General features: G+C 45.4%; 1 protein-coding gene across 2 annotated transcripts in view; it reads right to left on the bottom strand.

The window, feature by feature from the left end:
- BICDL1 (BICD family like cargo adaptor 1) overlaps positions 1-15749 on the bottom strand; it is a gene marked incomplete at both ends in the record, with an annotated part of 74513 nt that overhangs the window by 15124 nt on the left and 43640 nt on the right. For both annotated transcript variants that reach the window (XM_080941380.1, XM_080941381.1), the window contains 2 exons: positions 4402-4548; positions 7223-7339. In XM_080941380.1, the coding sequence (XP_080797506.1) occupies positions 4402-4548; positions 7223-7339 (264 nt within the window). The remainder of the gene's footprint in view (positions 1-4401; positions 4549-7222; positions 7340-15749) is intronic.

Below are 15749 nucleotides of genomic sequence, written 5' to 3'. Positions count from 1 at the left end.
CTTCCTGGAGATCAGAGTTTTCTCCTGAAGCATTCACCCCCACTCCCGCCCACCACAGTCACTTCCTGCCTGGTGGCCCTGACTTCCTGCACCTCATTTGCTGGCTGAGCCCCTTGTCAGAGGAGGAGCAGTAGCAGGGCAGAGCAGAGGCTGCCTTCCCTGCTCACACCAGCCTGCCCTCCCTGCTCACACCAGCCTGCCCACTCCATAGCTGTGTCTCTAGGGTAGCAGGAGCTGAGTAGGGAAGAGAGAAACTGCCACCTCAATCTGACTCCCCTCTCCCATTTGGAGTGTGCAACTCCTTGACCATTCCAGCAGATCATATAGTGTCTGGTACACAAACCAGCAAACACACTCATTTCTTTCCCTTCCAGGTTAGTGTGGGTGAAGAACTCCCTGGGATTTGAATTTATTTTTTTAGAGGATGGTCTTTCTGGGGCCGTCTGGCTGTAGTGGTGTGCAGCACGCACATTCCCACACTCAGGTGGCATTAGTCTAACAGCCAGGGTTTGGCTGGAAACACAGCAACCTGGAGTGTCCAAGGCCTGGGGGTCAAGCCCAGCACTGAGCCGCCGTGCCTCCTGCAGATGCAGGGACTCTGGGATGGTGGTGGCTACTCGGGTCTCGAGGAAGGTGCCGGTGCTTCAGAGGCTTGAGCCAATCCTCCAGGGGCCTAAATGAGCCCTAACTAGAAAGGGCTGGAGCCCTGCTGCTGACAGGACAGACCTGGCAAAGCTGCTCTGCCCGTCCTGGATCAGCAACACCTGCTGCTACAGGGGGACCTCCTCCAGCCCCAGTTTCGGGAAACTTGGAAGGAAAGAAAGAAAACAAAGTAAGCCAGGGTTACAGGGAATAAAGAGGCATCCTAGGAAGCATCTGGCAGAGTTACAAGCGGGACGGTAAGTGGCAAATGCTTTACAATTATTCTCTGGAAACTCCACATACATCTCAGCAGGGGAAGTTCCCACAGTTAAATAAAGTTCTTACACACTGGACACAATTAGTTCAATTACTCATGCACACTCAAAGAGACGTAATTAACTGTAATAGCAAGAGAACAAAAGGGCAGAAGGAGCCTCATTCTCTGGTCAGTGACTGATTCATCACCTGGACAGATATTCAGAAAATTCAAACCCAACCAAGGAAGAGCTTGGCAACCACAGGAGTCCTGTAATGTAGGAGCATCTAGAATGGCGTGCCTGTACACTAACCCTCACTCAGGAGGCAGAGGCAGGTGGGTCTCCGAGTTCCAGGCCCACCCTGGTCTACAGAACAAATTCCAGGATAGCCAGGGCTAGACAAAGGAACTCTGTCTCAAACAGAAAAGAAGAAGAAAAATAGTATCTTCATATAAGAAAGACTGCAGTGTATTCCTATGTATGAAAGGGATGACATGAAATGCCTTTTTATTAGTACACTGTGTAAGTCTAAGCTCACGGTACTGAAGCATAGAAGTGAGGAGGACATTCTCTTGACATGGAGGGGCTGAGATGGTGTGAGGGAACATGATTTGCTCAACTGTACATGATCAGAGTCAGGGCAAAGTCTAGTCCCCAGGACATCTGCCCTATGAGTTACCCCACAGTGAGTGGGGCTGCTCTCTGCTGATGAAACCCACCCTTTTGCCAGGGTCAGGCCCTAAGCACTTCTGTAAGGGGCCGAGTGCCCCATAGAAGGACAACTGATTTCCATTCCAAGAATCAAAACCAAGGACTTCACTCTGCTTAGCAAAGCCAGGACGGGATGCATGGACCTGTAATTCCAGCACTTGAGAGGCAAAGACAGAACTGATGTGAGTCCAAGGCCAGCTCTGGTTACCCATCAAGTTCTAAGCTATCCAGGACTAACCTTAGACCCCACCTCAAACAAAACAAAAGCAAACAAAGTTTAGCAAAATGTTTGTTATGAGGGAGCAGTGAGTTTTAATACCTATTATATGGCCAAAAACAAAAACCAAAGCTGAATTTGATCAGTGGGTTAAAAGTCTGTTTTGGGGTAGGAGAAATGGCCCAATAGGCAAAGGCTCTTGCCACCAAGCCTAATGACTTGCATTTGATCCTGGAGATCCAAGTGTTGGAAAATAAGAACTGACTCAATAATTCTTCTCTGACCTCCAAATGTGCACTGTGGCACGTGCACCTTTACAACCCCTCCAACTCTTCCACATGTGCACCTACACACACACACACACACACACACACACACACACACACACACACACACACACAGCAGGACCAGTCAACAGTAAAGCAGATCAAAGGGGCTCTCCTGCTGGTGGAGGCCTTTGCTTTGACTGCTCAGCCTCCCACTGGCCCTTATCTGAGGATTTTAAATCAAAGGCTTAAACACATTCCAAGGCCACTGACAAAGCTGGGTTGGGGCTGTTTAAGTGCTACCTGGGTCAGCTGGGTTTCTTTTCTATGACATTTAAAGCCATTTTGGTGACAGCTTTCTGGAGGACAATAGTAACTTGTGACAAGGAGATTTTACAGAAACAGAAGGCACAGACAGAAGCAGCTCCACAAGAAGAAAGGAGAGAATAAATATAATTTTCCAGAAAGAGTGGGATGTCCTGCCCTTGCTGGTGGCCCTTGTATGAGTGTGTGACCGCAGGTTCCTGATGCTACAGTGCACCGTCCGCCTACACCAAGGAGCGCCTGAGGGTCTACACCGTCCTGGCTTTCCTCTCATTTCTCTCATTCCCCAGTTAGGGAGTGGAAATCATTTGATTTGCAAATTCATGCTAGGCTCAAAGTTTCTTTCAGGCAAGGGCTATTTCTGGGTTTTGTAGTCTTTTCCTCTCTACTCTGTTCAGAGCACTTCATGGGGATTCAGAAGCTGGACCAAGGAGGGCTTTCAGGGCAAATGAGCAACAGTGGACGGGGGAGGCTTCTAGTCTCCACTCCACCAAGGGCTTGGTGCATGACTTTGAGTAAATGGTTTGTGCTCTGTAGGCTTTAGAGAGGCTATGAAAGCTTTCCACTTGCTAGAAAGTGGCCTGTGCCACTCTCTGCTGCTCAGCAACAGCAACCTTAAATTTTTCTCGCCATTTTGAAACCTGCTGTAAGGCTCTGGGACCAGCATGATTTTTTTCTGCCCCACCCCCTCCGTTCTGTGGTACTGGGGATAGAAACTAGGGTCTATGCACGTTGACCAAGCTCCCAACAATAGAACTACACCCCAGACCTACTTTCTAGTCAGCATTTGTTGGGACCCTACTATATGGAAAATTATTAGTTTGAAGTAACAAAAATCACTGAGGGCAGAAAAACCTGCCAAATGACCCTTGAAGAGGCAAAGTGCTTAGGTGCCATCTGAGCTAACAGAGGCAGTGATACTGCTGTCTGTTCCTGGACTCCAGACTCAGGTGTTTCCTTTTCTGGTTTGAAACAGTTTCAATATAGCCTAGCCTGGTCGGGAACTTGCTACATCGCCCAGGCTAATTCTGAACTCAAATTCCTCCTTATTCAGCCTCACAAGTGCTAGGGTCATAGGCATGTACCACCATGCTCGGCTTCAGTTAAAATGTCATCCCACATCAGCACCTCTGAGCAGGTTTCCTCTGTGGCCTGGTCTTTGGTAGGGACTCACCTGGTATTCAAGCTCTACCTGCCCAGCTAATTACTCACAAAGGACAGCAACACAACCCATGTACTGTCCCCACCCACCCAGAGGGAGATCATGCTCTCTCTACAGAACCAGCTCAGCAAAAGCACCTTGAGAATAGACACTGCCCCATTATTTCTGGGGAGACCGGAAGATTATCTTTCTGTTTTGGAGATTATTTCTTCCAAGTCTGAGCTTGCAGTTTTCAGCTGAAGCCTAGTAGCAGTTCCCAAACAAGAGCAAAAATGATTAAAAAGCCGTTTGTCTCAGGGAGGTTAAAAAAACACCAGCTAGGTTCACCAAGGGGTTGGCCTTTCTGGCAACAGGCACTAGCTGAGTATGCTTGCTGGGTTCTTAAGAAGGTTCTTGATTTCTGCTTTGTGCCAGCCAACAAAATCCCTGTGGGCAACAGCAGAGAACACTGGGAGCTGAGAGCAGGGGTCCATGGGCTCCCTTTAAAATGTTCTGGCAGATTTCACACATGCTAGCCAGCTAGGTCAGGAGACTCTGAGGGCTCCTGCATTAAGTGCCCAGAAAGAACTGTATGACAGTGTTCCAGGGACCAGTGGCTCAGAGCACACATTAGGGGTGATCTGAGAACAATTACATACCCAGTTATAGGCATGCTAGAGTCTCCTGCGGTTTCCCATAAGACCCACGTGGAGGTCTCAGGGTCACCTACTTGGCCACCAGCAGTGGTGCTGGCCTCATGGCTTTTCCTTTTCGGCTAAGCACCCCCTCTCCACCCTCCCTGGTCTGGCCCTAGCTCTATGCAATAACATCTCTGTCCAGTACCTGCAGGTCTTTGTCATGGCCCTGCCTTTCTAGGATCAGCACCCGGTCCTGTAGCTCCTCCACAGTCCCTTGAAGCAGGTCATTTTCCTCTAAGGTGGCGCTGAGCCGATGCTCCAGCTCCCGTTTTCGATCCGACAGCATCTTGATCTGAAAAGACGGAGAACCACAGGATGGTGTCCAGTTCTATCCGGCTGAGCGTAGGAGGAAGGACGAGCCCCACATATGAAGGTATGTGTCTCTGGATATTGTGCCCAGAGACTTGGGGCTCACCTTCAAGAATAGAGCTGTACAATCCTGGGCGGAAGGGAAAGGCCCTCCCCCTTAGAAAGCTGTCTGGGAAGGGGTAGGAGTTAGCCTAGGGGAAGCCAGAATGTGGGCTGCCAGGCAGAGGAAGGAGGAAGGAGGAAGGCTTGTCAGTGCTCTGTAAATTCCAGAGATAAGTCAGAGAAGGCTCCACCTTGCCTGACCTCAGCCCTGCCTGGCAGAGCAGCACCTGATCTGCCTACACCTCAAGTCACAGCACCGGGAAGCTCCCTCAGACTTGCTGTGTTCTTGCAAACAGGCTCTCTTCTCTTCCCACTGCCGATTCCCCTGGAGCTACCATCCCAGCTCAGACCCTGGCCCCTGGCTAATGAGGTGCCAGAAGGGTACAGAAGGTAGCGTCTATCAGCCCAGGCCCTGGAGAGAACGAAGACAGTGGCCTCATGGTTAACCTGAACAGGTCATCTGTGAAAATCAATGATCTCCCTTATGAGAAACGCTAATTCTTTGCACATTGTTGTCAGTGTCAAGACACCTGCATCTCTTGTAAGGTGTGTTCACTCTCTTCAGTGTCAGGGAGAAGACTAAGGAAAGAGATACCTACACTTTCCAGGTTTGCAGTGCGGAAGCTTAGTCAGTGCTCAAGTCCAGAAATGCCTTGTCCAGGGCAGCATCATGCCCAGGGGTTCCAGAAAGCTTTCCCCAAGTAGCCTGGCGTTGGGGGAAGGGAAGGCCTTTGGAGTCCTGAAGGTCCTCACCCACCCTGCTTCTCCCACGTTAGTCCCCTGCCATGGTCAGGTTGCTCTACTTCTCTGTGGTCTAACCTGAGAATGCCTTGTGTACGTTCTGGGGACCAAACTCAGCACTTTTCTAGGGGACATTTAAAAAGTGTTTGACGTTATCCATCTTCTGGGCTCTGCCTTTCCTTTCCCTCTGCCTCTTGGCTGTACCCACTCTGCAGTAGAGTTGTGCTCGGGGCACAGATCCTCCCTGGACACCAATCAATCAGATAGGATGCTGTCCTGGGAAGTGAGGTATATGGCCTTTGTCCAGAGAGATCGGGTGTCTGTCCAAACAAAAGAAATATTGTCTCTCAAGTGTGCACCTGGGTAAGAGACCAAAAGGAGCAAGCCCCTGTGGTGAATGGGCCCACTGTTCCTCTCGCTGAAGCAGACTGACCCATGCAAAGGCAATTTTCACTCTAGTTCATTTTCACGTAAGTGCCCCCTGACCTTTCAATTCTCCTTCCTGTGGATCATCTTTGTTTCCCAGTGTCTGGTCAAGTCGTGGAGTCATGTGATTCTGACACGAGTGGCCCTGAAGGTGCACTTATGTTTCTAGGTTTTTATGAAGTTACTTATTTGAAAAGAGTATCTTCACAGCTTAGCCTTTCAAACAGCAGTGTCAGGTGATGAAGCCCGGGCTTGGCATTAGGATGCCAACTTCCTCACCCGACCCCTATATGCCCTACAGCTTGTGTCCAAATCTGGCAGTAGCATTCCTGGGAAACTTGTTCCTGCTAGAGAAAGTGGACAGATGGAGCAAAGAGGAAGGCAGGCAACTTGAAGGAGCGAGCGCCTGGCAGGGTAGTAGAAAGGTGAGTCATGCACACGAATGGTCACAGACAGGCATGCCGAAACCCCACTGGAGCAATCTCTACTTACTTCAAGAACCTGCTGCTCAATATCGGTAGGAATTCCAAGGGAAAGGAGGAAAGAGGGGAACAGGAGGCAGAAAAGAGAAGATATTGACAGACTTTAGGAAAAACATCCTCAGGCCACTTGTGATGCAGGGAAGGTTTCTCTGGGCTGAGTGTGATGGCTGACCCCTCAATCACAGGACAGGGGCTCCTGCTGTCTGGCTCTGCCAAAGGGATGAAGGTCCCCAGAGTGGCTCGGGTGGGAGTCTGCCCTGGGAAGAGCCCCCTTCAGCTGGTCCGACTCCTGCTGTGTGTGCAGACCCCAGGCTGCTCACAGGACCACTCCCCAAGCACTATGTTCTTCTTCCCCTGGTCCAGCCGGTGGCACAGACCCTTGCTGCATGTTTTGGCCTCGAACGTGTTACACTGCCAACACGTTTCAGGTATCATACAAAGTATTCTCATCGGAAACTCTTCAACATCATCTGCTGCCACCCTCTAAAAACAGACGTTTCTGTTCTACTCTGTGGGCTTTTGGTGAGTTAGTACTGAGAGTTCTTTGTATGATACCTGAAACATGCTGGTATACTCAGCTAGACCTAAGAGGAATGAAGAAAGAGACAATGTTCTTCCCCGGTTTTTGTGGGAAGCTAGCAAGGCTGTTTCTTGTAGCAACTGTTCAGTAAAAAGTAGGTCATTCGGGATTTCATCTCCCTCGGCTGTGGTTCTCAACAGCCTTATGTTTCCAGACAACAGGCTACCCACAGCAGCAAGGATCAAGTGTCCCTGCTTAAGTTCTCAGAAATGTCTCTTTAGATGTTTCAGTATGTTTATAGAGAGCAGGGGGTTTATTTCCAAGCTCAGAGGACTCTTTATCCAAAGACCCAGTGCACAGTGTGACCACACAGAAGCCTCACTCACCTCGGCCTGAAGGCTCTCCAGCCGGATGATATGCTGGTTGGTGGATGAATTTTTCTCCCGAAAGTCTTCTCTGAGAGCGTGGACCTGCATGGAGAGCTGTCTCTCAACTTCAGACGCCTGCAAGAGACAACATGTTTTCAGAATGGACCGAAGGGAGTGTGCAAAGAAGTCTGCTGTGATTCTCAAGTATTTCTTTGCACGTGTCCCAGAGAACTTTAGGGTGAGTACTGGCTTCCATTTTCACCGAAAATGACTGCCTAGGTCTGAGGCTACTTCACTGACCAGAGGAATCAGGTCCAGAAACAAATGGGCCTCAAATGCTAGCTATCATCAGGATCGTTCTGTATAGAGAAGCTCAGCAAGGATCTACTAAAGTAAGGACATCTCAATATATTACAACACTAAGATGGCTGTACTACTGCTACCTTCTGCCTTGGGCTTTTGCTTGTTCTGAGACAGGCCTCACTGTGTAGCCCAGGCAGGGTTGAACTTGCAGCAATCCTCCTGCATCAGTCCTAAGTGCTAGGATTACAGGTGTGTATCTTATTGCCAGACTCTACATTTTTACCTCCTAAGTAATAAATCATAAAACACAAAGCAGAATAAATCCAAAGCAAACATCCTTTCTTTTATAATTCAAGCTTAGTTTCAGTTACTTACTTTAGATTTCTCAATCACTATCAAACATGCAGCTGTCATTCCTACCTACAAGTCTCTGTGCTCTGTTTTCTGAGGAGGAATATACAGGAAAAGAAGGAAAGAACCTGCCACAGACCAGTGACAGCACAGGGAATAAGTCCTTGTTCCCCTCACATCGGGGCTGCCATCCTGTCCCCGCAGTTTGAAGCAGCTTTCCCCTGAGTCCTCTGCTCACAGGAGCAAGCCATTTTCAAAAGCTAAGAGGTTTGATTTAGCACACCTGAAACTTCTTACAGTGGGATGGAAGGCCCTTCATTTAAACTCTATCACATACTCCAACTTGACTTCTTGTTGTGAATTCATTAAACTTGGGGGTTTGAAACATTTAGATTTTAAAAAATACTGTTTTAAAAATATACAATACTGGGCTCTGTGTCACTTTCATGTGTGTTTATCCCTGTGCTTTGTACACACCCACACCCAGGACCTTCCCTGGGTCCCTTTCCCCATAGTTCCTCTCTTTTCCTGCCCTGTATGAACACATTTAAATTCAGGTTCTGCGTGTGAGACAGAAATGCCTTCCTTTTTTTTTTTTTTTTCTTCTTCCCCTCAAACACATTTACATCTGTGAAGCCTTGGGTAACTCGGGTAAGGAGGATTCTGTCACCTCCTAGTCACAACGTACAAAAACGAAGCCAAAGAGAAGCCCATCTACAAATCCAGTGCAGCTGGCCAGAGGAATGCTCCTGGGGTAACCTCCTCCAACTCGTACCTTAGAGAAGTTCAGTCTCCCTCCACCATGTAGGTTACCAGGGATGGATGTAGGTTGTCGGACTTGGTAGAAAGCACCTTTGTCTCTTGAACTCCTCCCTATTTTAATCTAGTTCAGACCTTGAGATCTGACTAAACGAATATTGGCTATTTCTGCACATATGGAATCACCTCGAAAGTGTGATTCCATATGTGCTCCTCTCTAAGGCTCCAAATGTTTTTGATCTCGGCATCATGAAAGCCCCACTTGCATGAGTGTTGTGACATCTCTGAGTCAGGTACTAGCAGGCTCTCTAAAGACCCACTTGAGAAACATGGAAAAGTAAAGAGTAAACAGCGTTTCTTTCTTTCCGTGTGATGTCCGTAATGAAATGAGTCATTTAATCTCTGTGTTTCTTTTCTAACTTATAAACATATTCAACTAGGCACAGTGTGCATGCCTGTGATCCCAGCACTCAAGAGGCTGAAACAGGAGAATTATCTTCAGTTTAAAGCCAGACTGGGATATATGGTGAGATCCTTTCTCAAACACAAACAAACAAGACCCAAATTATATTCTTCTTTTTCCTGTTATCACAAAAAGGGCAGTCCTGAATGGACATCTATTTCCCCGTCTCTAATTCAGGACACTGGGCAGTAATAAGACCCTTCCGAAGATCAGCTGTCTTTGTATTTATTTTATGTAGGCTTTTGTTGTCTTATATTTTTAGGCAGGGTTTACTATGTGTTCCTAGCTGGTATGAAACTAACACTGCAGACCAGACTGGCCTCAAACTCAGAGAAATAGACCCTTTATCACTGCAACCTGCCTCCTACTTGCCTCTTAAAACAAAACGAAAACCCAGATGCTCAGAGCACCATGCATGTTATGGAAGCCTGCCCTTCTATAACTGTGGTTCTCTGAATGAGAAGGGCCTTCAGAGGTGCATCTATGTTAATGTTTGGTCTCCAGCTGGTGGAACTGTGTAGGCTTAGATTTTCCAGAACCTACTTTTAATAAGGGTTCTTAAATGCTTTAACCTCCCTTGTAGCCCACCCCCCCAACAGAGGTAGTGGGAAAGAAAGGTTATTAGGATATGGGGGAAGTGGATCTGTTTAGAAATAGTTCTTTGGAGCAAATCTAATCTGTATTGTAAACTGCAAGGCTCTGATGTTTACAAGTTTAGAACAAATCACCTTGGGGTGATTTCAATCTCCAATTGTCCAGTTCAGTAGTGTCAGGACAGAAACATGACTCAGCAGCAGTAGAAACAGCCAGGCCTCCCCCAATTGGCACAAGTCAGCAGGAGGGTCCAGGACCAGCAGGGAAGCCAGGAGAAGTTCTCCACAGTGCCTCTCTCAATGAAGTGAAGATCAGTGAGGCCGGAGACTCGAGACCAATGAAGTGTTGCAATGCTAGCTATGCAAGCGTGCAGTCACTGTCTGGGTCCTGTTTACACCCCTCCAAACATCACGGTCCTCCAAGGGTCTTTCCTCAGCTACACACCTGTGAGTCTGTCTTAGCAAAACTCCACGAGTCCCTATCAGCTGACATATCCAGAAACTTCCACTTCACTCTGCCGATCGGCCCAATCCCATGGGAGTGGCGAGAAGCAGCCAGAACACTACCAGAAGTTGCTTGGTGCGTTTTCTATGACAAATAGCCACCAGTAAAGAATGGCAAGGCACACCAACACCGTCCAGCGTCCTCCACCATCTGCTGGGCTCTTTATATTCCTTTTAATCATCATGTGTCCTTTCATGTGTTTGCTTCTACAAAACATCCTCTCACCTGTGTCTGCTTCAGAACACACTCTTTCACCCACGTGAAACCTCATCTGACACAACTGACTTTCTAAAGAAACCAGAGGTTTCCACTTCAGAACTTTGGTGAGGATTAGTAGGTGTGACCTTGTTGGAGGAGGTGTCATGAGGGCTGGTAAGGTCTGAAGTTTTAGAAGCCCTCACCAGACCAGATCCCCTCTCTCTGCCTTGTGCTTGTGGGTCTGATGCAAGCTCTCAGCGACTTCTCCAATGCTAACTAAGCCTGCCTGCCTGCCTGCCCCTATGTTCCCTTGCCGTGAACTCTAACTCTCTGCAACTGTGAGTCCCACATTAAATGACCCCCCTTTTTAAAAATAAGTTGTCTTGTGTTCTTTGAGATCAGAACCAGGCAAAGGTTATCACTTTCTCCACTCTTAACGTATTTGATATGTTAGCATAACAAGAAAAGAACAATATGCATCAAACAGGAAAAGGAGATCAGCTTATTTTTTCGAAGACATTTTTATACACAGAAAAACTTCAAGACTTCACCAAAATACTGTTAGAACTATTAAATTCAGTAAGATTGTAGGATGCAAAATCAATATACAAAAATCAACAGTTTTTAATTCAACACTAACAAAATTTCTGAGAAAGAAATTAAGAAAGCAATCCTGCTTACAACACGAAATAAAAGAAAAACCAAGAAATAAATTTAAGCAATAAAGCAAATGATCTCCAAAGTGAAAGTTATAAAATACCAACTAAAGGGCTGGAGAGATGGCTCAGAGGTTAAGAGCACTGACTGCTTTTCCAGAGGTCCTGAGTTCAAATCCCAGCAACCACATGATGGCTCACAAGCATCTGAAATGAGATCTGATGCCCTCTTCTGGTGTGTCTGAAGACAGTGACAGTGTACTCACACACATTAAATAATTTTAAAAAGTACTGATTAAAAAAACCTAAAGAAGATATCTATATACACACAGATGCATGCACACACCCCATGTTCTTGGATGGATTGGAAAAATACTGTTAAGATGCTGATACTACTCAAAGTGATTTATAGATTCAATGTAATTACTATCAAAATACCATGGCATTTTTCATAGAAAAAAAAAAAAAACCCTAAAACTTGTATGGTATCCAAAAAGATTTATGGAACCAGGAAACCTAGGGAAGCAGATTACAAAGCCAGAGACAATATAGTATTTAACTTCAAGATATACCTAGAAGGAATGGTACTGGCATAAGAAAAGTCACATGGGCCAAAGAGAAAAGAATATAGAATCCAAGTTTTTGGCAAGGACAAGAACAATATACGCTGGAGAATATAAACTGGACAGGCATATGTAGAACACAGAAACTAGATCTTTATCCCCCCCACAAAAGCCAATTTAAACAGATCAAAGATTTAAATGTAAACAACTCGAGTTCTCAGTCTGCAAAGATTTTTTTTTTTTTAAATCTCCAAAGCAAGGCAATTTAAACAAAATAAAATGTAAAAATGGGTCAGGCAATGGTGGCTCAAGCCTTTTAATCCCAGGAGGCAGGGGCAAGCAGAGCTCTGTGAGTTCAAGCCCAGCCTGGTCTACAGAGTGAATTTTATGACAGAGCTCCAGAGAGAAACTGTCTTGAGGGAGAAAAGAGAAAGGGAAAAAAAAAAGAAAAATCCAACCCAATAATGAGGGGTGAGGGAGAGGGAGGGAGAGGAAGAGATCATATGAACAAATGCAAGCTTTCACACAATAAGGGAACAAGAGTGGGAGACAGTCTACAGAATGGGAATAAACATCTGCAAACTATTGAGAGGATTTTTAAATGGCAGCTGACACAATTCTCAACAGAAGGAACCAGTCAGCGTCACTAATTATACTAGTCCTGAGGTAAGCACACACCTTAGCTGGAATGGTTATCAAAAAGACAAAGGAAGAATACTCCGTACGTACCCCTAACATCTCCACAGACGCAGGTCTAGCTCCAGCCCTCCGCTGTGCCTGGCTCAAGTCTGTTCACGCAGCTCACATAACCAGCCTTACCTGGCCCAGCTCCAGCCAGACAGCTCCAGCCAGACAGCCAGCACTGGCCTAGTCCACTGCAGTCTAGTATCAGACACAACCAAAGGACGGCGTCCACATGTCCAGGTCATATTACAGAACAATGTGAAAGGCTTGGACAGCACGCCTCCCATCCCACTCACTGGACCTAAGAACGTTTCCTAATGAAATGTTTCAACTTCCTAGATGAACCCTGAACACAGAAATGAGGAGAATCCTAACACAAAGAACTGAAACAGACACTGAACCCCAAGAAGGAAACAATAAATGTCTGAGTGGTGTCAGAGATAATTCACATCCACAGCTGAATGAAATGATGAAGACAACAGGGTTTGAAACTGGTTTCAGTGGAGAGAGAGATACTGAACCTGAAGCTGAAATGAAAACTTCAACAAACCAACCAGAAAACCCAGTGGGAAGCCATACAAGTAGAAAGGATCAAGGAGAAGACACTATCAGAGTGTGAAGATAAAACAGAGGAACAAGGTCTCTCAAGCAGACACAGGGAACTTGTCTTGTGACTTCAAGGAACACAGCGGTGACATCTAAATACCACGAACAGAACAAACCTTCCAATTGTAGGCACAGACAAGGGAGAAGAGGCCCAGGTTCATGACAGACCAGATCTTCAACAAGATCATAGAAGACAGTTTCCTAAAACTAAGGAAAGACACACCCACACAAGAACACAGAAGACCAAATAGACAAGGCTAAGAAAGAAACTCTACACAGCATATTGCAGCTAATACCAAGCACACAGGGCAAAGCTACAAGTCATACAAAGGAAAACCCATTGGAGTAATGCTGATTTCTACTTTAAAACGTTAGAAGCCAAAAGAACCTGAAGCTCCAGGTCCTAAAAGACTAACCAAGATTATGTACCCAGCACTGCCTACCATAGTCAAAGGACAAAGGAAAACTTTCCAGTATCCAAACAAGCTAAGGGAATTCATATCCTGCAGACTAACAGTAAACAACATACTGGAAGAAATAAACATTTTAGACTGAAAAGAGGAAGCACAGCCAAGAGACTATAGAAAGGAAAAAAAGAACTATAATTTCTGAAACATAAAAAGAACTAAAAACAAACAAACAAACATACAAACAAGAAAACCCCAAGATGGCTGCAATCAACACCTTTCAATAATAACTTTAAATACGAGTAACATCATTTCTCTAATCAAAAGACAGAATGGCTGAATGAATTAATCCTCTTTCCAGTGTCTACAAGACACTGGGCTTTAAAGATCAGCATCATTCCAAAGTGACAGGATGGGAAAGCGCTCAGATGGGATCAGGAGCAGGCAGGTGTCCTACTATCAGACACAACAGACCTCAAGCTAAGTTTATCACAAGAGAAAAAGAAACTTTTTAAACAAGTTTATTAGTGGTGGCCTGGGTGAGAATGGCTTCTACAGGCTTATGTCTCTGGTCTCCAGCTGGCCTGTTTGGGAAGGATTAGGAAGCCACCGGGGCAGGCTTTCAGGTTACACAAGAGTCACACCATCTGCAGTGTGCCTTGTGCCTTCTGCTTCAGTTGGAGATTGAGCTCTTGAATGCTCCTGCTGACATGTCTCCTCTCTGCCGTCATGGACTCTAACCTCTGAAACTACATGACCAATCAAATGCTTTCTTTATTAAGTTACCTTGATCATGGGGTTTTATCACACCAATAAGAGAGGAACTAATACAACATTACAATCAAATGTTGCTGTGTCCAAATTCATAAAAGTATAATATTGGAATTAAGGACACAAATTAACACTGATCCATAAATAGTAGGTGATTTCAATATTCCACTTTCTCCAAAAAAACCCTCTCATAAGTGCACAGCATTGTGAAAAAATCAAGAAAGAAATTACTATTAAAGTAAATGAAAATGGAAACTCAGCACATCGAGCCTCTGGGACACATTGAAGGCAGTGCTACGAGGACACTCGGAGCTCTAAGTGCCCATGTGAAATTAGAAAGAGCACAAACAGACGACTTAATGACAAAACTCAAGAATCTGGAAAAAGCAAAACCACCCAAATCCAGTGGATAGCAAGAAGCAACAACAACAAATCAAGAAATTTGGATCATGTTATAATCATGTGCTCCAAAGCTGGTGTAAGTGAGCGGCACACACCTTTAAGCCCAGAGAGGCCAGTCAGGCCGATCTCTGAGTTTGAGGCCAGGTTTTCAGAGAAGTCTAGGCTAGTCAGGGACACATAATGAGACTGTTTCAAAACAAAACCATGTATTCCACCAAGTTGGAAAAGCTAAAAGAAACAAACTAATGTCTAGACTTATCCAAACTACTAAAGTTAGACCAAGAGGAAAACAGCAATCTAAATAGACCTGTAACAAGTGGGGAGATTCAAACAGTAATTAAAAAGCATTCCAACTCAAACAAGTCCAGGTCCACATGGATCCACACCAGAATTCTACCAGATTTTCAAATCCCTCTTACAGTATTTAAACAAATAGAAACAGAAGGAACACTTCCAAAGTTCTTCTACAATGCCAGTACTGAATTAATTCTGAAGGTAATGAATTACTGACCAATATGCCTGGTGAAAATAAATTAAGAAATCCTCAATAAAATGTTTACAAATCAATGTAGGCATAATAAAAAGAATCATCCACCATGACCAAGTTGACTTCATCCCAGAAACGCAGGGATAGTTCAACACGTTGACCAACAGGTCAATAAATGTAATAACTCAAAAAAAAAAAAAAAAAAAAATCCCAACAGGACTTGAAGACTGAAATCACATTATCAACAGAAGCTAAAAAGGCCTTTAAGAAAATGCAGGTTTCTTCATGATAAAAGACCTAAGTAGCACCAGACTGGATGGGAGGAACAGTTTGAATAGCAAAGACTACACAGGAAGACCCTCGGCACCAACACCTGAGGTGGAGAAAAACTGGATGCAAACCCATTAAAACCAGAATGAGGCAGAGCCATTACTATCCCTACCCTTTCCAATACAGTGCTCAAAGCATTAACTGGAGCAATAAGGCAAGAGAAGGAAATTAAGAGAAGGTCGAATAGGAAAAGGAGAATTTCAAAGTATTCCTGTAAGTAGATGATATTATACGTGAGATCCCACATTTCCATCAGAAAGATTATGGAAATGATCTACAATTTCAGCAGGGTGGTGGGCTATAGAAGCAACTGGCAACAATCGGCTTTCCTGTACACACGCTCACACTCCCATTCACAACATCCTGGAAGAAGAAAAATACTTAATAAACCTAACCAAGGAGGAGAGGGAAGTCTACGATGGAGACTGTGTATCTCTGAAGATCACCCATGCTCATGGTTCAATAGA

This window comes from Micromys minutus (assembly GCF_963924665.1).
Source record: "Micromys minutus genome assembly, chromosome: 29".
Taxonomy (NCBI): Eukaryota; Metazoa; Chordata; class Mammalia; order Rodentia; family Muridae; genus Micromys; species Micromys minutus.
The sequence above is the reverse complement of the archived record's forward strand: the minus strand, read 5'-3'. Positions and strand labels throughout refer to the sequence as shown.